The 26,019-nt window shown below is 38.1% G+C and overlaps 2 protein-coding genes across 4 annotated transcripts in view; one reads left to right on the top strand and one right to left on the bottom strand.

Annotated features, from left to right (window-relative positions):
- Nucleotides 1–6,037, bottom strand: part of LOC126184476 (ankyrin repeat domain-containing protein 7-like) — a 223,190-nt gene extending 217,153 nt beyond the window's left edge. The window contains exon 1 of the mRNA XM_049926868.1: nt 5,549–6,037. Coding sequence (XP_049782825.1) covers nt 5,549–6,037 — 489 coding nt within the window. The remainder of the gene's footprint in view (nt 1–5,548) is intronic.
- An 81-nt stretch (nt 6,038–6,118) lies between these two features.
- The window catches only part of LOC126184983 (malonyl-CoA decarboxylase, mitochondrial-like), a 92,992-nt gene continuing 73,091 nt past the window's right edge, over nt 6,119–26,019 (top strand). The window contains exons 1-2 of one of the 3 annotated variants that reach the window (XM_049927687.1): nt 6,119–6,255; nt 6,501–6,768. In XM_049927687.1, the coding sequence (XP_049783644.1) occupies nt 6,520–6,768 (249 nt within the window). In that variant the 5' untranslated portion in view covers nt 6,119–6,255; nt 6,501–6,519. The other 2 variants (XM_049927686.1, XM_049927685.1) reach the window with 2 other exon arrangements.

Below are 26,019 nucleotides of genomic sequence, written 5' to 3'. Positions count from 1 at the left end.
CAGAGCTCTCACATGAATTCACAACTGATGAGCTGGAGAAAGATTTGGCAAGTGTGCATATAAACAAAGCACCTGATTTTGATGAAATGTATCCACAGTTCCTGAATAATGTGGACCCGAGCACTAAGTAATGGTTGCTACAACTACATAACATGATTCTGATTACCAGAATCCTGACAACAAACTTTAGGGCTGAAAACGTAATAGGTGCCAAGAACATAGAAAAGATGGCAATGAAGAATCACATTACAGACGTACATCACTGCTTAGTGTAGTTTACGAATCACTTTACAGACCTGCATCACTGCTTAGTGTAGTTTATAAACTACTAAAATGAATTCAGTCACTAACCGACAAAGAAGCTCCACCCCAACAAGCCAGTTTTCAAAAGAATCACAGTTTTTATAATTATGTATTGATATTAATATCGTTTACTGAAGCAGATTACCAATATAAAATAAAAACTGCAGTAGCATTTGTTGATCTTACAGCCAAATTTGATATCATATGGTGCCATGGGCTGCTACTTAAATTTACTGAAATCATATAATGCAAAATACTAATTAATTTAATGGATAGCATACTTAATAACAGGTGATTCCAAGCACTCATTGGAGGAAAAGGTAGTAGATGGTGAAGGCTGAATTATGAGCTACTGGAGGACTTGGTGCTATCACCAATCCTTTTTAATCTTTATACTGTCGATATGCCAAACACTAAAGCTAAAAAGATTCAGTTTACTGATGATCTAGCACTACCTTATCCAGCAGGAAACACTGAAGACTGTAAAGGAGCTTTGGCTACAGATAACACGTAATCGGTGATTACTTCAAGCACAACAGATTGAAGCCCAATCCATCTAAAAACAGGTAAATGCTTATCATCTTAATAGCCATGAGGTGAATCACTAATTAAATGTGGTCTTCAAAAATGTTTCTCTGGAACATAAACCACAACCAAAATATTTGGGGGTCACTTTGGACTGGACACTTCCTTTTAAGAACCACATAGAATACACAACAAAAAAAGTGAAGAGCAGAGTTGATATTATTAGAAAACTATCTGGGTCAGGATGGGGTGCAAACACAGATACTGTTTGTATTGCTACATTGAAATTGGTTTTCTCAACAGCAAACTAGTGAGCTTGAGTACAGAAAACCAGTGCATATGCACACAAGACTGGTGTCAAACTAAAGCAAGAAATGAGAATAATTAGTTGCACCACTAAGTCAACATCACTTTCACACCTGCCTGTATTATGTAATATTGCACCACCATCAATTAGACAAAAAGCAGCAGTTGAAGAGTGTTTCAAAAGTTTACTACTCATCGGAAGTCACTTCTGCATAATCACCTAAAAAAATATACCTACCAGCAGACTTAAATCCAGAAACCAGCCTGGATAATGCAGCAAGACCTTGTATATGATGCGTGCCAAGAATGGAAATAAGTCTGGCAGAAGTTTCCTCCAGAAATTTCTTGTCTTATTACTGAGCCTACTAAATGTGCGAATGGATTTGGTCTTCCCAGAAAATTATGGACAGCTCCGAATTGATTGTGTTCAGAGCATGGAAGGTGTGGTAGATGTTTTTATGTATGGGGGTTCAAAGATGCCCCAGTGTGTGACTGTGGCATTGCTGTGTATACTATGGAGCACCTTACTGAAGAGTATTTCCTGGTCGACTCAATGAACTGATTCCATGACAATCTGTGGACTGGTTAAGAGACCTAGATTCTCAGTTACAAGACTTTTGTGTGTTTCTTTATATTATGCACTTTCATGTATATTAAACAATTTATGTATGAAGCCCTTAAATAAGAAGTTAAAATGACCGTGTAAACTTTACAAATGACTATAACTACTACTTCAGAAAAGAAAGCAACACACACACATTCACAGAAGAAGGCTTTAGTGAAAAGCTCAGTGTGCAGCAGTCTTTTCATTGTGCCTGTTTGCAATTCAACATGCAATCTTTACAGTGAGTGGCAATCTATCCTTTTCATAACTGTTAATACACCAATATCATCCAAGATGGGAAGGTCCAGCAGGCCCTGTACTTTAGCCACCAGGATCACATGACCTTAATTCTGGATTATTCTGTCGGCTACAGCTCAAAAGTTAAGTGTACAACAACACTGCTTATATGACTGAAGAACTGGAGTCAGAAATTGTAATCTTGTCAAGCATTACGAGATGGTCCCTGGTTTTGAAAAAAATTTGTAACTCTGTGTAGAAACAAGTCTATTATTGGATGCAGATGCAAGGACAGCATGTGAAGCATCTCCTCAAAGAGTTTCAAGTGTACAGTAATTTGTAACATCTGAAGTAGTATTGTATTGTTACCGTGCGGTTCTAGGCGCTTCAGTCTGGAACCGCGTGACCGCTAATGTCGCAGGTTCGAATCCTGCCTCGGGCATGGGTGTGTGTAATCTATCTTTCTCATACTTGTTGATATTCCAACCTGGAGTTTTGATGAAATAAAATTTACATGAATGCTATGCAGAGTACAAGTTGCTGTGTATAGAGTAGCATAATCAAGAACATAAAACAGAACTTTACTTAATTTTTCCAGGAACTCCCCAGCACAATAAAAGTTATGAGCATGAGGAAATTCTTCAGTTTAGAAACTGTGAGGATTGTTGCTAAGATTTTCTTAATTCTTGCGGTAGCTTACTGAAAATGGGCGCAGCATAATACTGCACACCTTCCTGCACAAGAGTCAAGTAAGTGGGATCTAAATGCAGATTGGATTTCTGTCTAGTATTAACTGAGTGATGACTGCTAGTTCTCAGCAATAAGCTCATATTGTTCACAACAAATGGCACCAAAAAGAATAAATATATGTTGTGTCCAATGTCAGAATTCTCAAACACCTGACAAGAGGTTCGTGAACTTACACCAACAAGTTACTCGAACTGCTTGCTACATGGTCGTGTGTGTGTTTTTTCCTTTCCTTTCTGAAGAAGGCTTTGGACAAAAGCTCAGTGTGCAACAGATTTTTCGCTGTGCCTGTGTGCAAGTGAATGTGTCACCTTTACGGTGAGTAATAATCTACCCTTTTTATAATTGTTGACATTCCAACCTGGACTTTCTATTGATGTGTTAATATCATTGTACATCAGCAGCAAATTGGGCTGATGCCTCATCAAGCATCTACCACATTCCCCAACCGTGGGCCATGGGTAAAATTTGAACTCTATTAGAAAGAGGCTTAATTGAAAATTTTATATTTCGAATACATTTGTACTAACTAGTACAATATTTTATACTGAAGTCAGTGGCGGCTCATAACCACACATTCACAGTTATCTTGCACACAGCTTGTTTGCAGCCCCACATGTAGTATTTGTGCTTCAGGTAAGTTATTGAAAATGAATGCAGCAAAATACTGCACGACTTTGTTCACAAGAGTCAACGACTTGTGATCCAAATGCACACTGGATTTTTGCCTAGTATTAACAGAGTGAAAGCTGCCAATTCTTAGGAATAAGCTCATGTTGTTCAAATACCATTTGTGAATGGAAGAGCTAACCTGAATATAATGCCAAATGTCATAAGCAAATGAAAATAAGTAAAGTAGATTATTTTTCGTGTTGGACCAATATTGGAATTTTGTCTGCATAAGATTAATGTAAATTTTACTTAACTTGTCTGCTGTTAATTTCATGTACTGACTTATTCCACAACCATGGCAATATGCACTTCAGTTAGGTCCTATGAGTCTAGACATTTAAAATATTTTCACCTGTGTCACTTTTTGCTGTTAATTATGATACGATCTCTATAGTGCATACTTCCAGTCATTCCTTTGATAAGGATCAATCTTATGAGAAGATTTATCCTCACCAGAAACACATCTAGTATGCAGAAAAAGCCTATCTTGGGTACTTGTAAGTTAAGGCATTATGAGTAGAATCATGTAGCACATTCTTCAAGCCTTCTCCTTTCAATTGAAAATAATGACACTGCCATGCCTTTACATGAGACTATATTGCTTACAAATGAGTACCTTTTAACATGAACTAAGAGACTACAAAAAATAAACATGTTCATAGTCACAGTACAAGAAGTAACTGTATTACTAACATGATTCAGTCCAGAACAGGATTCAGTCCAGAACAGTATTGTATTAGATGTTTTTCATATTAGTTAAATTATTCAATAGTCTAACTAATCATTTACAGCAGCAGGAAAATAAAAAGTCTTTTATAGGTAAATTTCTGACATTTCCAATGGAACACTGCTTCTACTCAGTAAAACATTTTCTCAATTGCAAAACATAAAATGTGTAAATTATTCTTTTAAATTGAAATTTGAACTGTTGGAAATTAATACTACTGAAACTGGGTTGTTAATTATTAGTAATTTATGACTGATGCATTGTATGTCTTCAACTTCTCCCTATGTCCTACAGACCTTTCTGTCTGGCATCTGTAGGATAGAACTACTGTAATGTATGTCACGTCTCTCTCTATTTTTGGGAATTGAGTGATCCTATAACCAATGAACTAACAATGTATGCGACATATCAGTCTGGACCAATAAACAATGATGATAACTTGTGGAGTGCAGATGTAGATGCAACCAGTAGGAAAACCTGTCATTATAGTTCAAAAGTAACAGAAGGGGAACATCAGTGATGCTGTAGTGTGCATCAGTCCTGTTGATATGCCTGGATGGCACATTTGGTTGAGGCAACTGCTTGCAATACACAGGAGGTCCAGATAATGATTTTACCGGAAATGAACTTATACCTCCATATAGTGTAAGACTCTTACTAAAGTACAGGTTATTTGATTTTTAGATTTTGGCATACATTTTAAAATTACATAGAGAGTATAGATAATCTGTTGCAGACAGTGAATGTTGCTAACTGTACAGTCAGAAATGCATCACACTCACAGCTGAGACACACATTCAAACTGATGTACTATGCATTTTTTTCTCTACTGTCAAATAGTTAATTACTCTGGTGTAGCTCTGTTCATGTACAAGGGATTTATCTGCATGAGGAACATGTAATCAGTGTTGTACATAAGCAGCTTTTTCTGGACTTTCCCTGGTGAGCATCCTAATTAGATCATAGGTGAGTGAGAGAAACTACAGAAAACCTAACTCATGTTATGTTAGTTACGATTTGAATTGTAGTGAAAATTTATCTATAACAGCACAGCATTTTGTTTCTGCACTATCCTGTTTGGTATCATTTGTATTTCTACTCTGTCATATGTATGCATCATCTGACTGAGTAACTGGTAACAAATAGAGGGAACATTAAGAGTGCAGCAAAATATTCAATCACATGCAGAATGTGCCGAAAGAAATTTATATGGTGTAGTATAGATTACACATAAGATTATCAATACATTTAGAACTGTTGAAACATTACAGTTTTAACTCATGCATTAGAAGTTCTGTACTATGCAACGTTTTTTGTATTTGGTACATGTACACTGTTTTCATTCTAGGGTAAAAAAATGTTACTTCCAAAATGCTAATCACAAAAAAAGTAAAAGGTGCATTTAGTTTTAAAATCGCGCTTCATACCTTCAACAAAGGAACTTTTCCATCACTGTCTCGAATGTTAACGTTTGCTTTGTTATTTACGAGAAAGTACACAACATTTGCATGACCTCTTGCTGCAGCCAAATGCAATGCTGTTCTGTTTGAACGGTCACGGATGTCAATGTCTGTTTTTTTAACTGCTGCTTTGACTTTCTCCAGGTTTCCTTGCCATGTTACCTTATGCAATTTTGTAAGGCTTTTGTCCTTTCCGTTTATATCTACACTATATCCGCATGCATGCTCTATTGTTGTTGACGCTTCTTCTGTGGGTCTGGAAACCGGTAGTTTGGCGTATTGGTCACTGGTACTGAAGCCGACATTAGAAGGTGCGTAATCCTTTCTTTCATCTTTTTTGCCTTTAACAAACTTCAACACTTTCTTCATCATACGGTCAAACTTGTCAAGTTCGGAGATGCGCAGGTAACATACTACACTGCCCACAAAGAAAATCAATACTCCCCTAAACCTCATCTCTCAAATACGACCACCGTAAGTGTTCCTGCTTTTGTATTGGTGCAAAAAGATAGCTTGGTGCATGACAGCATTGTCAGAAACAATTACTTTTAAAATAACTGCAAAGAAATGTATTGTTTCTTTCCGTGACAGTTTCGTTTGTTTACAAACAAAGCCATGTGACTCCTGGCTCGAAGCGTAGATTATTAAGCACTTATCTTGTATAATCTGATATTGTAAGTTCCATTCCACCTCCACCTCAATTATGTAGTGGTACTTTACTGTACATTCAAACTTGTGTGTATTATCAGATCCTCATATAAAAGTATCAGAGTTTTCCGCTTAGGATACGTGACATGAATTGCGCAAAGAAACTTATTTTAAGCAGAAAGGTTATGTTACTATTTGAAATACGTGCACCTAAACTTGAGTACGAAATAACTGGTGCCTGTTTCAGACCACATTTTCGGTATTTCCACAGAGAGAACAGATTAAATCGAATGGCGGATGGTGAAGATGGAAATACCGTGAAATATAGTGCTCTGCGAGCTATGAAAATCACGACTGGGGCAACGGATGATACGAAACGTAGAAATATCGAAGACAGTGACGACCCGGATTCATTTTTTTCTATTACAGAAGGTTTATCGAAACTACCGAGCACAGAAGAGGACGAATATCGTGTGAAAGCGTTGCTTAATGAAATTTTAACTTTGCGTAACACCAATATCAGTAGCTGGATTATTGAGGTAAATAAAGTTTTTGTAATGCGTCTACTGTTTTTTTGCTCTCATCACCATTATAGTTTTAATGTTCATAGTGCAGTAGTGGAGAATACACCTGTGTGTGTTAATGTAACATAAAGGAATTGTCATCATATAAATTGTAATTTGCAGTGTAGGTGGGATTGTAAATGTATACTGACGTATCCATTATCTCTCAAAACAGTGATCAAAGGATGACAAAATAAATAAACACAATGAAAATTAATAACTCAAATTACATACACATGGAATATATTACTATATTTTACGAGGATAGAATAGGTAGTCGCCTGTGGCCTTTCTAAAGGTATTAGCCAGGCATTTGGCTGAAATGATATAGAAAAACCACAACTTAAATCAGTATAGCCGCAGAACATACTCACTCCCCCCCCCCCCCCCCCCCAAATGTGAGGTCAGTTTATTAACAGCTGCTCCATCTCATTCGATTGGTAGCAATTCTACAATGTTCTTTTGACCACACACAATTTGCACCAGATAAATTCTCGTAAAGGCATTACATTGTGATCTTTTGTTGCAATATGACAATAGTGGAGTAGTCGTCCCCTTTGGTTTTCAACCCGTTCAGAGTCCTCTAAGGAATCTATAATTGTGTAGTATGCATTACTTAGGAAGTAGGGGGCCTACATTTGAACTGCCTTTTTAAATAAATGTAATTTAGTACTCTTTTTCATCTTATTGGGCAATTAATTGTACAGTTTAATTCCCTGATAAAAATATAGTATTGAGTTTTTTTTTGCTTGTTTTCATCGGTACTTGTAAAATCTGAACTGGCTCTTGTTTCATGATTATGTATAGAACTATTAGTGAAATATGTACCAGGGTCTTCCCTGATATTTACAACAGATTGGTACTAGATGTACTACTCACTTGGTGCAGTAAGGATACTCAGTTTTTAATTAAAAAAGAGAGAGAGAGAGAGAGAGAGAGAGAGTTCTTTACAGTGAGCCCAAGTACTACTTTCAATTATTATTATTGTAGCTGTTTACAGCAGTTTGAAAGCAGTGTCCACATTTAGTGCCTTTTGATCCACAGAAATGAATGCCTTTGCTAAGAACTGTGCGTACTCAGGAATCTTATGTCACCACAAAACATCTGTAACAGACTGATGTTAGAACTGTAAGAGAATAACATGCTGATGACATTCTTTTTGCAAGTATGTGCTTGTGTTCATTATATGTCAGTTGACACCCAGTAACCACATGTTAAAACTAAATTATGTAATCTGCAGATAGGTTTATCATGGATTGATTGATTTTTATTTGGTCCCATTTGATTACATTATATACAAAATGTATACTTGCAATATAGGACAAGTCAACTTAATTCCATATTATAAAATATTTAGCCTACATCTTACAATACAAAACCTGAAAGTGGCAGTAACGGCAGTAACGTTGCATACATTTTCCTCTTGATTAATATGTAGGTCTTAAAATTTTGTATACCTTGTTTAACTACAGAGCAGGCATACAAAAACATATTATGCATACAGTATATTCAACTGATTATAGTACATACATACATACAGATATTAACGTTATTCATTCTTTACAACCAAGTAGGGTAGAACAGTGGAGTCCAACAGGATGCTAAACACTAATCTCCTCCTTAATTCTTTACATGTATACTGCACTGTCAAATTCTCCTTCCATATATTTCATCTATATGTAATGCAACAGACTTGTTTTCTCTGTAGGGTTGAACAGCATGTTGTTTGCTTTCTTTATGTTCAGTCTTGGTTTATTACAGACTGCCGAACTGTCAACATCCTTGAGGTTTTAATTTCTCTTCCCTGTTAGGAGTTGACTCCGATGTTGTTGTTATCATCAAAGAGAACTTTGTATACATGCATGATACTGTTTGGAATGCCATTACTATATATTAAGAACAGTATTACACTCAGTACACTACTTGGAGGCATATGTATGTTTCTTGTCTGACAATTGTTTCATACTGAATATTTATCATCAGCAGATGTGAACTATGTCTACTTTTGTATCCTATTTTCTAAGTAAGACTCAAATCACTTAGTTACTAATACTCTTACACCTAGTGCTTCTAGTTTGTTTAGTAGTATTTTATGGGCAGCAGTGTGAAAAGTGTTGGACAAATCTAAGAATATGTCTGTAACACAGTCATCCATATAAAGAGCTTCAAATACCATTTTTGCGATCTCTGTGATGGTCAATATTGTATTTCTCCCACTTTAGAAACGAAACTGTACTTATTAAGACAGTTGTATTTATTAATGTAACTTGCTAGTCTGTCTTTAAAGATTTATTCAATTAATTTTTGGAACATTGACAGTAGTGGAACTGGTCTGTAGTTTTCTGTACTCTCCGCATTACATTTCTTGAGTAAGGGCGCAACTCGTGCATGGTTTTAGCACCCTGGAAAATACCAGAACTAAAGGACTCATTTAGGATGCTGTTTATGCATGCCATCAGAACAGACTGGAACCTTATCAGATAAACCAGTGACGTCATACTAGTCCCCAAGATACAACACAAGATGACGACCAGTAACCTTAAACATTAGCAGGGTATGAAAATGTAAACATCAAGTTCAGAATTGCATAAATTATTTATAATAAAAGCTAACAGGTGTATTGCAGGAAGTAGGGGTTGTGGTGGAAACAAACTGAAGTTTAACACACCAATCACAAAATCACATTGATAGTATAAATTACAAAACACAGTGACAACATAAAAACAATAGTTTCCGGAAAAAAAATATGGACAGCAGAAGCAAAGAAAATATAACTGATATTGAAAACATTGTTCTAGCAATAGACACCAACATGACTGATACACATAGTGAATAATTGCAAAAACTAACAAAAGGTGGTATCAACAATGTCAGTTGAGCTGTATAGCTCAATTTGATAGACCGATACCAATACAAAAATCCTAAACAGACTAACATTAAAAAAAGTCAGAAGACATGAGAGACGGTAATATTTTTAGGAGTAAAGGAGGCAACTCACCGGCTTTCTCTTATCGAGAGGAAAAAACCACACACACACACACACACACACACACACACACACACACACACACGTGTGTGTGTGTGTGTAAAATAATCAACCTTTCCACAGTATCACAGCACCAAAACTCGCTCATATAATTAAGACTGAAAACCTAACATCATTAAATAGGTTAACAAGCTCCATGATCCTAACACTAAAAATCCAAGAGAATTACCAACAACTAACGCACAAACAAAAAATTCATAAAAAGTAACACTGACATTATTTTGATATACAAAAAAGTACAATTATGCATTGAACATACATACCACAATAAAGAAATAACAGCATAAAATCATAAAAAGTCAACTGACACATAACTCTAACAGTCTAGCGATAACAAAAACAATATATCATAAACACAATCTCTCAAATATAAAGTATAGATTTTTCAAACTGGGAGTGTGTCTGGATACAACACCATACACAGTCCAACCGACAATGCCATATATATTGGCCCATCTGTGAGATGCAGCAACTTCAGTCAGTTTCATACCTTGTCCATGAATGTACCACTTCATGTACATGGCTAGTCAACTGAACAACTGTCGGACTTGATCATGCTCAACATGTTGTCCTGCATTGTAATATGCAGGGACCTACTCATGAACTTCACTGTCACATGAATACTAGCAAAAAACAAAATGTAAAATTGAAATGATAAACGACATACCACAGTAATAATTCCAAACTCAGAAATGAATCTGATAACTCACATTTGTCAACTTCAAAATAACTCATTAACAAATTCGCACAAACTCTCTATAATAGTAATAATAATAAATCCCGTGGTGGCCCGGGAAAAGAATAGACCTCCGGTATGTTCTGCCAGTTGTAAAAGGTGACAGAAAGAACAAACCACTAATAGGCCTAACCCCCCTTTTAGTGTCATTAGTTGGTTCAGGACAGAACTAATGAAGCCTCGGACAATCGCTGTCATTGTCGGGGACGACGCTTGAACCCTATGCCCGTCCACAATGGTAACGACACTGCTAGCCACATGGAAAATGATTTAAATCCAAATAGAGGTGTTTCGCAGGATATGCTTCCTGCAACCACTCTAGAAGGAAAACAAAGACAGAGGATGAGATGGTCAGATGAAGTTAACAAACACCTCATGTTCTGTTATTACCAAGCAACAAACTTAGGAACCAACACAACTGGATACAGATCATAAGTATACACAAAATTTATTACCAGATACCCAGAATTAAAATTTTTAACAGAACAACGACTAGCTGATCAGATCCGTGTAATAATAAAAAATAACAGGATACCCCAGTCAGAATTAGAAAACATCAAACAACAAGTACAACAAATACTGGAACAAAATGATGTGCAATCACAAGCAGAAGAAGAAGAAAATACAGTAATGGACTCAAACATCCCAGAGCAAACAAACAAAGAACACCACGCATCAATTAAACAATCAGAGGAAAACGATATCTTAAGACGGCCACCAGAACAAGCACAAATAGAACATGAAGTGACACACATGTTAGATATAGAAGAAAAATTTCAGCTAACATATATAGAATAAAAGACACAAATACAGACATCAGACCATTCTTACATAGACCAACAAATAACCCACAAGTCAAAACAACAATAACAACTATCAATACAATCATACACAACAAAATAAATGAAAATACAACTATGGAAGAGTTACAACTACTGGTTTATATAGGAGCACTCACTACACTAAATATACACACTAGGCAGAGATCAGAACAAACCAACACACAGAAGAAACCCACAAAACCAGCATGGCAACACAGGCTACAGATCAGGATAGAAAAACTGAGAAAAGACATCGGACAGCTAACACAATTTAGAAGAAATGAAATATCAGAGAAAAAAAAAAGTAAAAGGTTAGGTAAAATCTCACAACTAGAAGCTGAAATTACAAGCATTGGCCAAACGACTTAGAAGATACAAAAAAGTGAAAATAGAAGGAAACAAAACCAAACATTCAACACAAACCAAAAGAAATTTTATCAGACAATAGGTAACATACACATCAAAATAGACAACCCACCAAACATAACAGACATGGAACACTTCTGGAGCAACATATGGTCAAACCCGGTACAACATAACAGGCATGCATGGTGGATACAAGCAGAAACAGACACATACAAGATGATACCACAAATGCCCGAAGTGATAATTTTGCAACATGAAGTCACCCGAGCAATTAATTCTACGCACAATTGGAAAGCCCCTGGAAAAGATAAAATAGCACCACTATCCAACATGATAAATAATACAAATTATGGATACAATATTACTGGAACATACCAACACAAAATCACACATTTGCTATACATGGGTGATCTAAAACTACTGGCAGCAACAACTCAACCAATTACTAAATATAACAGAAGTGTTCAGTAATGATATAAGTGTGGCTTTTGGAACAGACAAATGTAAGAAAAATAGCATAGTCAAGGGAAAACACACTAAACAAGAAGATTACATATTGGATAACCACAGTGACTGCATAGAAGCAATGGAAAAAACAGATGCCTATAAATATCTAGGATACAGACAAAAAATAGGAATAGATAATACAAATATTAAAGAAGAACTAAAAGAAAAATATAGACAAAGACTAACAAAAATACTGAAAACAGAATTGACAGCAAGAAACAAGACAAAAGCTATAAATACTTAAGTTATGCCAATATTGACTTACTCATTTGGAGTAGTGAAACGGAGTAACACAGACCTAGAAGCACTCAATACACTTACACGATCACAATGCCACAAATATAGAATACATCACATACATTCAGCAACAGAAAGATTCACATTAAGCAGAAAGGAAGGAGGAAGGGGATTTATCGACATAAAAAACCTACATTATGGACAGGTAGACAATTTAAGAAAATTCTTTCTAGAACGAGCAGAAACTAGCAAAATACACAAAGCAATCACTCATATAAATACATCGGCTACACCATTGCAATTTCATAACCACTTCTACAACCCTTTAGATCACATAACATCAACAGATATGAAGAAAGTAAATTGGAGAAAGAAAACACAACATGGCAAGCACCCGTATCATCTAACACAGCCACACATTGATCAAGACACATCCAACACACAGCTAAGAAAAGGCAATATATACAGTGAGACGGAAGGATTCATGATTGCAATACAGGATCAAACAATAAACACCAGATATTACAGCAAGCATATTATTAAAGATCCCAATACCACAGCAGATAAATGCAGACTTTGCAAACAACAAATAGAAACAGTAGATCACATCACAAGCGGATGTACAATACTAGCAAATACAGAATACCCCAGAAGACATGACAATGTAGCAAAAATAATACATCAACAACTTGCCATACAACATAAACTAATAAAACAGCACGTTCCCACATGCAAATATTCACCACAAAATGTACTGGAGAATGATAAATACAAATTATACTGGAACAGAACCATTATAACAGATAAAACAACACCACATAACAAACCTGACATCATACTCACCAATAAAAAGAAGAAATTAACACAACTAATCGAAATATCCATACCCAAAACAACAAATATACAGAAGAAAACAGGAGAAAAAATTGAGAAATACATCCATCTGGCTGAAGAAGTCAAATACATGTGGCATCAGGATAAAGTTGACATCATACCAATTATACTATCAACTACAGGAGTCATACCACACAATATCCACCAGTACATCAACGCAATACAGCTACATCCAAATGTGTATATACAACTACAGAAATCTATAATTATTGATACATGTTCAATTACCTGAACGTTCCTAAATGCAATGTAACTTATACCGTACAGTTAAAAGGAAGTCACGCTTGATCAAGGTCCGCGTCACTTTCCATTTTTAACCAGACATAACGTCTGAGACAGGAAAGAGAAATAATAATAATAATAATAATAATTAATAATTATCATCATCATCATCATCATCACAAAAGCACTCAGTGAGTCCAATTTTACTAACAACACTCACAAACAATTTGGAAACACAAACATTCCACATAAGAGTGCGCCACCACATAGCGAAACATGCCTTCTTCAAATGTGATGTATTTCAAAGATGCCATGCCACCATGACTCATACAAAACAACACGACACAGTTACATCATGGTTCAAAACAGATGAGAGGTATTGAATACTCGGGCTGACCCACCTCATCTTCCTGCCCTGTTGTCTTCTAATCCTGTGCTACTTTCTAAATGTTTTATATTATTCTTATGATGTATCTGACATGTTCTACAGGGTTGTACTGAATGGTCGAAGGATGAATAAATAAATGAATGCAGCTGATGTTATTTTTTAATTTCTTTATTGTCTTCCAGATTTCACGCACTCTTGTGGGAAACATCATCATTGAGCTTGCTATATAATTCATTGTGGGTACTACATGTTTTATGAAGAACTTGCTTGCAACTTTTCTACAATACGAGAGAAATAATCATTTATAAAATTTGCCAATTTGTGAGGCTTTTTTATTTTTCTACTGCCATTTACTTATTTTTTTATTCATCCAAGATCATTTCACAATGATGTAGGATTTTTCAAAGTAATATAATGCCAATCAATGGACTAAAACATAACACACAGCCATCTTTCTTTTGTATGTTGTTATACTTGTATCTGCCTCTTCCAGTTTCATGTTTTATGACGTCCCATACCACACTGCTTTTATGTATTATTTTGTCATTGAATGACTTTTTGCAGTACCCTCCTGTGTATCTTTTTGTACCTGTGAAAGTAATTTAGGGACAGTGTATTAGTGTAATGGTTTTGTAAAGATCTGAGAGAAATTTAAGTGCCCTGGAGGGCTTACTAATACCCACATTCATCCATCTTCTTTAGCTGCTAGTACTGAAGTGGCTTCTTTTGGAAATGATCTCCTTAAAAATTAATCAAAACTATGTTCAGAACTTGCCAGTACCATATAAAAAGGATGCATTTTAGGTTTCAAGAAAGTCCTTTTGTAGGCTTGAAGTTTAGCAGGCTTTACCAAGTCTTTATTTAACTTTACTGTCTGATAGTAAAGAAATGAGAGGCCTAGATCTTTTGCAAGTACTTGGCAATTTTCTCTGTCATTGTCTGTATGTACGTGGTCCAAGATTGATGCGGAAGGTTTTGATATCTTAGTAGCAGTATTCATTTGTAACATGTCAGAAGTGTTCAGTATGTTCAGGAAGTTATTAATAATTCCACTCTCAACACTTGTGTGTATATTCATTTCTCCACATATTGTTATGTTATTTTTGGGCCTGGGACTTTTTCCAGGGTTTCAGTTAATCTTCTGAAGAAAATAAGCACACTATAACTATTAGCCCACCAATATTAGTAAGCACATGGTGTGTTCAGCCAGAATTGGGATTGCCATATGTGGCTGGCTGCAGCAGACGACACCAGGTGTATGGCAACCCACCAGCCACAGGTGTATGTATCAGTGGTGACAGTGGTGAGGCGACCAGCCTGGCCACAATACTGCTCCTCAAAATGATGGTGGAGCCGTCGAACTACTCATGGGCTCATCCAGAGTGGTGGGCCGAGTGGGACATCAGTGAGGTGTCTGTGGCTGTCAGGAGATGAGGTTCATTGACAGCAGCTACTAGCTATACCATAATGCTGACAGGCTCAGATGAAGGGAAGAGGGAGATGCCCTGGCAAGTGAAGGTGGGGCACTGGATAGTGGGCACACCATAGGTACCAAAAAATTATGGGTCCATGATGCAAATGCGTCAGGAAAACAAGCTGTTGGAGGTGGCAGTGCCAATAGTATATAAAGAAGAATTGGATTGGAAACTGGCACAGAAATTGGCACTGAGGTGAGAGTGGAAAACCTGTCTACTGATGAGACACAGAAAAGGAAACGTGCAACAATTAGGCACAAAAACTGAAAACTGAAGACTCGCCCAGAAGTAGGCATCAGACTGGGTAAGGGGCCATGCCACTGGCAGAGAGCAAAGCTGTGCTGGCGGCAGAATGGAGAGCCATGTTGGAGGCAGAATGAAGAGCCGTGTCGGTAGACGGACGGAGAGCTGTGCCGGTGGGTGAATGGAGAGCCATGATGGCAGGTGAATGGAGAGCCATGCTAGTGGCAGACACAAATTGTGCCAGCAGCTGAAGCAATGCTGTAGAAATCATCTGCCAGAGTGGTATTAAAATCCTAAATAAAATAGCAACGACTGACCAAAGAGGTTTTCAGCTGCCACTGATTGCTATAAAAATGTACCACAGTTCACTCTTACTCGCTGTTGTGGGCTATGGGTTGAGTGGTTGGCCTCATAGAGCCAGAAAGGTAAGAACAGCACAGGCTCCATGGTGAGTACAGAGAAGTGTACCCCTTCACCTGACTGGGGCATATAGAACAACACTGACTGAGGTGCTGCTGGTGATATTAGGCTTGCTACCTCTAGACCTAGCAGTAAGAAAGAGAGGTGCATGATACTGCCTCAAAAAGCTCCAGCAGAGGAGATACTGGGCACAAGAGTCATATTAAATAAGTAAGTAAAAGCTTGCATGGCAAGAAATCTGGGACAGGGCAGAAACAGGCAAGAGAACCTACCAGTTCCTTTCTAATATAAAAGAAAGAACAAGAATGATGTACTTCCTTCCTACCAACGGAGCTATACACTACCTGTTGGGACTTGGACCATATCCCAGCTACTTACTAAAATACAACAGTGCATCACAGACACTTGTAAATGTGGAGCAATCGGCAACTCGGATCACATCATCTGGGAATGTGCAATTAGACAAGATGTTACAGACCAAGCCAGGAATGCATTTGAAAATGCAACAGCCTACAATACAATAAGGAATGAGGACTGTGGCATAAGCTGAACTCGCTGATAGCTAAAATATGAGCTTATGAACTGCAAGCCTACGTGGCTGAGAGATGACCAAGAAGAATCCATACATCATGATAACAAGATACACCACGGCAGAACATCCACTTACAACAATCTTTTGGAAGCAGTGAGGAGATGAGCAATGGGGAGGGCCAGGAATGATTTCCTGAGACACTGACAGACATCTTCCAGTTTCTACACCTTGGGTGGCACAGCAGTACAGCCCAGCCCCTGTGAATCCTGAGTTGCACCACAGTGTGCCAGGGGCTAACCATCTAGACAGATGAGAAATCCAACTTCTTTCTGATACCAAGTACCGTAATGTAGTGTAGTGTTGTATAATGGTTTAGCCCAGAATTATAAATTACAAAATCTGTGGTCGCCAATGCTGCATAATGTAATAGACCAGCGTATCTCTTCTGGATTCTGGGTGAACAGTTTTTATGTTATTCTATGTAGATTTTTCTTTTAAACAGCATTATGCTTAGTTATTACCAACATATTTGAAATTGCATTAAAATATTATTTACTATATTCATGCCAATTCATCTGCTACATTCAGTCTGTTCTTTTATATAGTTAACAGACTAAAAGAAAATAGCAAATAAGTAAATAAGAGCAGCTTGATGCTGGCGGAAGAAAAACCAAGGTGGTGACTGTGAGGCAGGCTGGAAGCAGAGCAGTTCCAAATGCGAGAAATGTGAGCCTACAGTCCTGGTGCAAAACCAGCAGTAGGATCGTGCATTAAGACATGGGAAATGGTGACAGGAAGTGCAGCGTGGAACATGGTGCTATCTGTGCAGCCAGAGGCAGTCTGGCTGATTGGACATTGGCAAAATGCTTGCGGCTGATGGGAAAATCCAGGGCAGCAATGTCTGGGTTAGGACATGGCAGCAGTCAAGCTCCGAGGTAACAACACCAGACAAGTGCCCTGAATGGGCACGTGGTGGAATGGACGGTGAGCCATCCTCAGAAGGTAGGCAGGCCACAGATGCAGGCTTTCAGCCAAAAGCATGTGCAACATTGGCCACAGCTGGTGGAGGGCAGCCATTAGGCAGGATAGCAGTGGTGAATGAGACAAGTTGTGTTGGGTCATATTCGACAGAAGCTTTACCAACTGGTGCGCTGCGGCAGGGTTGGGCCATCTCATCATCAACTTTTGCCATTATGTAGTACAAGAACACCATGTAATATAGTTGGCTCCTGGGGTACAATGAAAGAATCACATTTATTGGTAAACATACAAATGAACAGTTCACAGTTCTTGTGTGAAATGTAAAGTAATAGCCACTTCGAGTAGAATGATAAAATCTCTCAACTTTAGTCTGGCTTGAGGTCCTTGGTCAGCATTTGGTCGATGTCCTAGATGGTGTCCAGCTTTGTTGATGTGTGGTGGATGGGATGTTGGCAAATTGCTGGCAACCGATGGGTGACCAGTGTCCAGTTGGGCTCGGGGTGCAACCTAGCTGTTGGGAAGTTGGCAGAGTGCTGGCAGCTGATGGGAGACAAGTTCTCCAACCAACGGCAGCTGCTGGGATGGACAGATGCCAATGGGCTCAGGCAGGTGATGACATCCTAGGTGATGTCTGGCTGGTGTCTAGGTTGCTGTCCAGTTGGTGTCCAAGGCTGCACTGGGTTGATGTCCAATTGGAATCCTGGGCTGTGCTAGAACTGCTGCAGGTGAACTCTGCTGATAAATGGGCTGCAGGCTGCAGCCAGCATTGGGCCCAGAGCATGAGAGAATGCTGTTGGGTAGTGGTCTGCCAGTTATTTAGAACACAGCCACAGTTCACAACACATGAGGGGCTCTTGTATAGGATGATGAAGTACGAGGCATGCATATTGGTATCTGTTGCTTTGAAGGATGAAGTGTTGAGGGAAGCATGTGACGTCATATTAGCAAGTCTTTGGGGCTGAATAAAAATTGTTAGTTGAATAGCTGAGCAATATTGGTGGAGGGCAAGGAGGCAGGATATCAATCAGTATGTGACAAATTGTATGCCAAGCACACAATGTGATAATCTCAGTCACCAGTGAGTACTGTTTCAAAGGTTCCTGGAGGCATACAAGTCATTCGAAATGATGGGCATGGACATTTTAGGTCTGGTCAACCTAACATCGGTGGGTAACCGCTACGTGTTAACCTCAATAGATCACTTTTCACACTATGTTGCAACTGTTACAATCCTGAATCAACAAGCGAGTACACAACTGATTACTAGAGTTTGTCATTTCTGACAATAGTTACAGATCAGGGCATAAACATTATGTCAGAGTTGCTTAAGCAGCGACGCCATCTATTGCAGATCCAATAGCTCAGAACTAGCCACTCCCAGTGAAACGGAAGAATGGAGTGTGTCCATCATACTGTCAGTAAGATGTTAAGTTATTATGTGAACAGCCATCATACTGACTGATATGTTTATATACCTTAGGTTATAGCTGTGTGTAATTCTAAAGTGCGTACCATATATACCAGAGTTGCTTCCACCATATGAGATGGTATATGCTAGAAAGGATCATACAGCTCTAGGAACCTGAGTAGAAAACTGGGAAATCTTCTGGTGTGGCCTTGCCAGCCGAGCTCCACTGAGCGCTAAGAATGGATTTGTCACCTCGTAAACCATCATGGAAGTACATGTCAAATTGGGATGTGTAAGAACGCAATGTTGCACTGATGCACTAGGATTTAACATAGGTCCTGTAACTCATGTGGGGGTCAGTCCCTGTTGCTCCTCTGTCAGAGATAAGTGAATCATATCCATGGGAGGCAACGTGGAATGCCACCATGTGCAGTCTATATGTCCAGACTTAAACATGCTATTTTCCAAGCCATTTCACAAAAAAAGAGATAGAATGTTAGTAAAGAATTACCACCCGTCTCATTATTGCCAGAATTTTCGAAACTTTTTGAGATCACAGGCAGTACAAGAAAACACTGTATACCAGACATTTTGGATTTCAAAAATATTGGTGAGCTGAACAGGCTATATTTACTTTGACAGGTGATATACTAGAATCAATAATTCAAAAATTGTTACTGCTGAGAATATTGTGTGACTTTGGCTAAGACTTTTGAGTGTGTGAACTGTGATATCATCATGCGGAATTTAAAATATTATGGAATGGTACACACAGCAAGTTCAAGGTTTTCATCTACAGAACAAAAAGCAGAGAATATCTTTTCCATGTTAATCTCACAGCAATTGGTTATTAAAGCAGCCCTGAAGAGCAGTAGGGCTCATATAATACTAGGAACAGAAAGCTTGCTAACACCTGACTTTGATAGCAGTGTGTTTTCTGGGTTAAATCTAAGTGAGTGTGGAAAGGATAGGCTAATAGGAAATTGAGATGGTGTATTTTTACTAATAGAGAAGAAACTCAAATCCACCAAAACAGAAATTGAAACTACATGCAAAGTTGCATGCTCTGTATCAGTAGAGGTAGTAGACAACATTAACTTATAATTGGTTCCTAGGACATGACATCCTGTGAAATAACACTAAATGCTTTCCCTGAAAACAGAAACTCACCCATAATGGAAATATATTAGATTTAATGGCAACAAATACACTGGTCCTCTTCGAAAATATCCTAATTGAAAATGGTTTCAGTAACCATGACCCATTTGTAACAGCAATGATTATTAATGTACAAATGGAAACTAAACAAGCAGAAAGATTCACATATTTAGTAAGCTAGATAAAGAGGCAATTGTGTCATACATCAAAGAGGAAGTCAATCCATTTACCTCTATGGTAGAACTTGTAAAGGAAATGTGCTCCAAGTTCAAGAGAATAGTTGACCAAGCACTGGATAGACATGCGTAAATTAGAACTGTGCAGGATGGAAGGTATCCTCCACGAAATACAGTCACTGTACAAAAAGTTCCAAAGGAACAGTGACTACTGCATAATAGGTGTAAAACAAAACATAAGCCTATAGAGAGAGATACTGAATGAACTGCTTTGGGCTCTCAAAAGGGCAATGAGTGAAGTCTTCAGTGACCACCATAACAAAATCTTATGAAAAGATCTCTCACAAAACCCCAAGAAATTCTGGTCATGTATAAAAGATTTTGGTGGCACCAAGATTAGTGTTCAGAAACTAATGAATGACACAGAATCTGAAATTGAGGGTAACAAACCAAAAACAGAAATATAAATCTGCATCTGCATGACTACTCTGGAGTTCACAATTAAGTGCCAGGCAGAGGGTTCACCGAACCACCTTCAAGCTATTTCTCTACTGTTCCACTCTCAAAATGCGCATGAGAAAAATGGGCACTTTCTATGGGAGCTCTGATTTCTTTTACTTTATTATGTTAACCCTTTCATGATGTATATAGTTGGGTGTTAACAAAATATTTTTGCATTTGGAGGAGAAAGTTGGTGATTGAAATTTGAGTATAGTTTCATACTCATGTGGATCACCTCGCACTTTTCATTATTTAGAGTCAGTTGCCACTACACTGGATTTGCATTCGGGAGGACAACAGTTTGATACCACGTTCGGACATCCTGATTTAGGTTTTCCATGATTTCCCTAATCCAGGCAAGTGCCGGGATGGTTCCTTTGAAAGGACACAGCTAACTTCCTTCCCTAATCCGATCGATGCGACCAATGACCGCGCTGTTCCCCGTCAGTTGCCACTTTTTTGCACCATACAGATATCTTGTGTGAATCATTTTGCAATTGGTTGTGATCATGAGTTAACAAGAGAATAAGTGACAGTATCAGCTGCAAACAATGTAAGAGTACTACTCTGATTGTTTCCTAAATTGTTCATATACATTAGGAACAACAGAGGGCCTATAACATTTCCTTGGGGAACACCAGATATCGCTTATGTTTTACACAGTGAATTGCCATCAGTTACCATAAACTGTGCCAATCCAGTCACACAATTGAGATGCTGCACCTTTGGAGTGCAATTTGAATAGAAGCCACTTGTAAGGAACTGTATCAAAAGCCATCTAGAAATATGAAGTCATTTTGAGATCTCCTATCAATAGCTCTCATTACTTCATGTGGATAAAGACCTAATTGTGTTTCATAAGAATGACATTTTCCATATCCATACTGACTATGTGTCAATAGGTCATTTTCTTTGAGGTAATCCATAATGCTGAACTCAGTTTTTAACTCTCATTTACAAAGGAAAATGCAGAAGTAGTGCCCCAGTTCAATTTTCTCACTACTTCAAAAATGAGTGATACAGGTATTAGTGTAAGTGCCTTTGAGAAACAGTGGGAATTGCTAAAATTAACAACACTCCCTGGCCTCATGGAATTAGATTTTAACCATAATGTACAGTAGATACCTCAAACAAAAAGCTATACCCAGTGGTTGGAAGAAAGCACAGGTCACAAATGTCTACAAGAAGAGTAACAGAAAAAATCTGTCAACTATCAATGAATTTCATTGATGTCCATCTGTTGTATAATTTTAGATCATATTTTGAACTCTCGTGTGATGGGGTATCTTGAACAAAATGCCAACCCACACAGATTCCAGAAACATTGGTCTTGCAAAGTTCAATTCTCACTTTTCTTGCACGACACCCTGAAAGCCATGGATCAAAGGAAATTAAGTGTTTGAGTGTTTTTTGACATTTGAGAAGCATTTGACTCTGTACCATGCTTATGCTTTTTATGAAAAACGTGATTGTATAGGCTGTCAAGCAAAGTTTTTGACTGGATTATGAATTTCCTGTTAGTGAGGATGCAGCATGTTGCCTTGGATGGAGAGTCATAGATAGGTATAGAAGTAAATTCAGGTGTGACTCAGAGAAGTGTTTCGGGGCTCTTGTTGTCCATGTTGTATTTTATTGATCTGGGATACTTAGTAGTAAACATTAAACTCAGTTTTTCATATAATGGTAGAGGGAGGGACCCGCCTGGACAGCTACATATTTTAGCACACCATATTTGGGCTACGGGGAGATATGCTGGCCGTGGCTCGAATCTGCCTAGCAGTTAAAGACAAGGACTGGTGTGTCAGCCGGTCTGGATGTGGTTTTTAGGCTGTTTCTCACATCTGACTTGGTGAACCCCAGGCTGGTAGCCACTTCACCCCTCGGTTACATTACTCTCAAACATTTTGAAAACATTTTCACACTTTCAGCCTTGTAACCGCCCCCGGTGTAAAACCTGTCCCATGCACCCTCCCACCACCACCTACTCCAGTCCTGTAACCCGGAAGGTGTACACGATCAAAGGCAGAGCCACGTGTGAAAGCACCCACGTGATTTACCAACTGACCTGCCTACACTGTGAAGCCTTCTATGTGGGAATGACCAGCAACAAACTGTCTATTTGCATGAATGGACACAGGCAGACAGTGTTTGTTGGTAATGAGGATCACCCTGTGGCTAAACATGCCTTGGTGCATGGCCAGCACATCTTGGCACAGTGTTACACCGTCCGGGTTATCTGGATACTTCCCACTAACACCAACCTGTCAGAACTCCGGAGAGGGGAACTTGCCCTTCAGCATATCCTCTCTTCTCGCTATCCGCCAGGCCTCAATCTCCGCTAATTTCTAATTTCAATTTGCCGCCGCTCATACCTCACCTGTCTTTCAACAACATCTTTGCCTCTGTACTTCCGCCTCGACTGACATCTCTGCCCGAACTCTTTGCCTTTACAAATGTCTGCTTGTGTCTGTGTATGTGCGGATGGATATGTGTGTGTGTGTGAGTGTGTGTGTGAGTGTGAGTGTGAGTGTGAGTGTGAGTGTATACCTGTCCTTTTTTCCCCCTAAGGTAAGTCTTTCCGCTCCCGGGATTGGAATGACTCCTTATCCTCTCCCTTAAAACCCACATCCTTTCGTCTTTCCCTCTCCTTCCCTCTTTCCTGACGAAGTAACCATTTGTTGTGAATGCTTGAATTTTGTGTGTATGTTTGTGTTTGTTCGTGTGTCTATCGACCTGCAAGCGCTTTTGTTCGGTAAGTCTCATCATCTTTGTTTTTAGATATATTTTTCCCACGTGGAATGTTTCCCTCTTATTATTTTCATACTTTCACATTGACAACACTAGTTGCAGGCAGATGAGGTACACAAATTCTGTCCCAGAGGAAGAATGGGTGGTGACACGAAGGGCATCTGGCCACCCACTACCCCTAACACTGCCAAATTCATAATAATATGCTGACCTCCAGAAGACAAGGAATAAGATGAGGAAAAAGATGATCTGCAAAGAGGGGTTATCTGAAAAAAGGTTCACAAATATCTTTAAGTTACTGGTTGAATGAGTCAACTCATACAAGTACCGGCGTGTAATAATTTGTGGTGATATGAAATGAAATTATCACATTGGCTGTCATAGATAATTCAGATGACAGGCTTTGGTTCGTTGTCAGAATACTGGGAAAATGCAAGCCTGTGGGGGCATTATAAAATAGGACTGGCAGTGGATACTGATTGTATACAATGAAAGGTGGCACAATTGGTCACAGTTTTGTTTGTCTCATGGAAGAGCATCAGGGAAATGTTAAAAAACCTGAATTGACTGTCGCTTGAAGATATATGGGAATTATCATGTGAATTCCTATTTAGAAAGTTGCCAGTACCATTATTAAATAAAGAATCTAGAAATATACTCAGCCCCTATGTATCACGCCCATAGGAACTGTGAAGACAAGGCTAGACTAGTTACAGCATGCAAAGAGGCATTTAGGCAAATGTGAATAGAATGGGAAGAAATCCTAATGTGATACAATGCAAGTACCCTCTGTCATGCAACTGACAGTGGTTTGCAGAGTACATGTGTGTAGATGTAGATCATTCTGTTGTGGGTACTTGCTTGTTTTTGATAAATATACTGCAAATTATCTTCCATTTGCATTGTTAGAAGATGCAAATTTATTTATTATTCCAGATGTGCACATATGGGACTGAAGTGTAATACCAGACCTTTTGCTGAAAAGTAACATAATGAATTAGAAAATAATTTAATTACCTGGCACAGTTACATTTGTTTCTAATCAAATTACCAGTTTTGGCCAGTATCGATCATCCTCTGATAAAAAATACAGGCTGTGGTTCAGTCCCACCACTGTGGAATCTCTGTTATTCCTCCAAGCTAACTTTAATTGGAAAACCTCTGCCTAAAATTAATGAAGAGCATTAGTTAAACTGGGTTTATGACATGCATGGTTAATTCTATTGTTAATATGCTATCCAACACAAGAATTCATAAATTCAGTTTACCTGCACTCTTACAGGCAAAAATGAAATAGTAATACAGTCTCGGTATTCGCCTTTAATTGTGAAGAGAAAAGAAGGGTCTTAAAAGCTTGATTTTCCAAAGATATCTCATGAAGGATTCTAGGGCCTATAGTCATGCTCATTCAAAAAATGACAGACAAGAACAGTCACAGACCTCAGCACATAATATAAGCACCAGAAAATCTGTCTGAGGTGAATTAAAATACTGAAATATTCAGCATGAGCTTAAAAATTAGTTATTCAAAAATGAAGTAGTACCCCCACCTCGTATGATAAAAATTAAATTCAGAGGGAGGGGGGGGGGGGGGGAGAGAGAGAGAGAGAGAGAGAGAGAGAGAGAGAGGAGGTTGCTCTGTTACAGTTAGGAATTGTATAAATTTGTTTTTGCTTTATTATTTTGCATTTCTCTTTAATATGTAACTGTAAATTTTTGGTGTAAGCAGCAGAAAACGAATAAAAACATGTTAATTGTCTTTATTTTTTCTGTCAGAGCATTCCCCATCCCCCTTTCTAACTTTAACTGAATATGATGACAGTAATTACGTGATTTTTAAATAAAAGGAAGGAAATTTAAGTTATTATTTATGCAGCATTTTATTGCTATCTTTATTACTAAATTGTAACCCTGGAACCCAGTTTCCAGTTGCAGGTTACCTATCTAATGGCTGCCAAGGGCAACAAAAATTTGATTTTCAATATTTCGCATAATTATTGCCAAATTTAAAATGCTGTCATAATCTACTTATTAAGAGGTATGATACAGTCAAACTTAAGTATCAGGTATGGCATTTTAATTTATTACTTCTTTACTACCAACTCTATTTGCAGTGTAGTTTGCAGACAGTATCCACATATGCCACTGAATGAACCTGCAAAATTATGTTGTTGTATGAGACACAATTCAGGAAATATGATGTGGTAAACATTGTGATGAATGAAAAATTAGATTTTGCTTAAAATGGGGTGCAAATTACACACACTATATTCATCCAGTGTTTCATAATGAAACTCCTACCAACTTCCGACAAACAGTAAGCATAATTTCATACCTTTCCTAACTACATATGGCATACATACTTCCT

This window comes from Schistocerca cancellata, chromosome 4 (assembly GCF_023864275.1).
Source record: "Schistocerca cancellata isolate TAMUIC-IGC-003103 chromosome 4, iqSchCanc2.1, whole genome shotgun sequence".
Classification (NCBI taxonomy): domain Eukaryota; kingdom Metazoa; phylum Arthropoda; class Insecta; order Orthoptera; family Acrididae; genus Schistocerca; species Schistocerca cancellata.
This window is presented reverse-complemented; position numbering and strand designations above follow the sequence as displayed.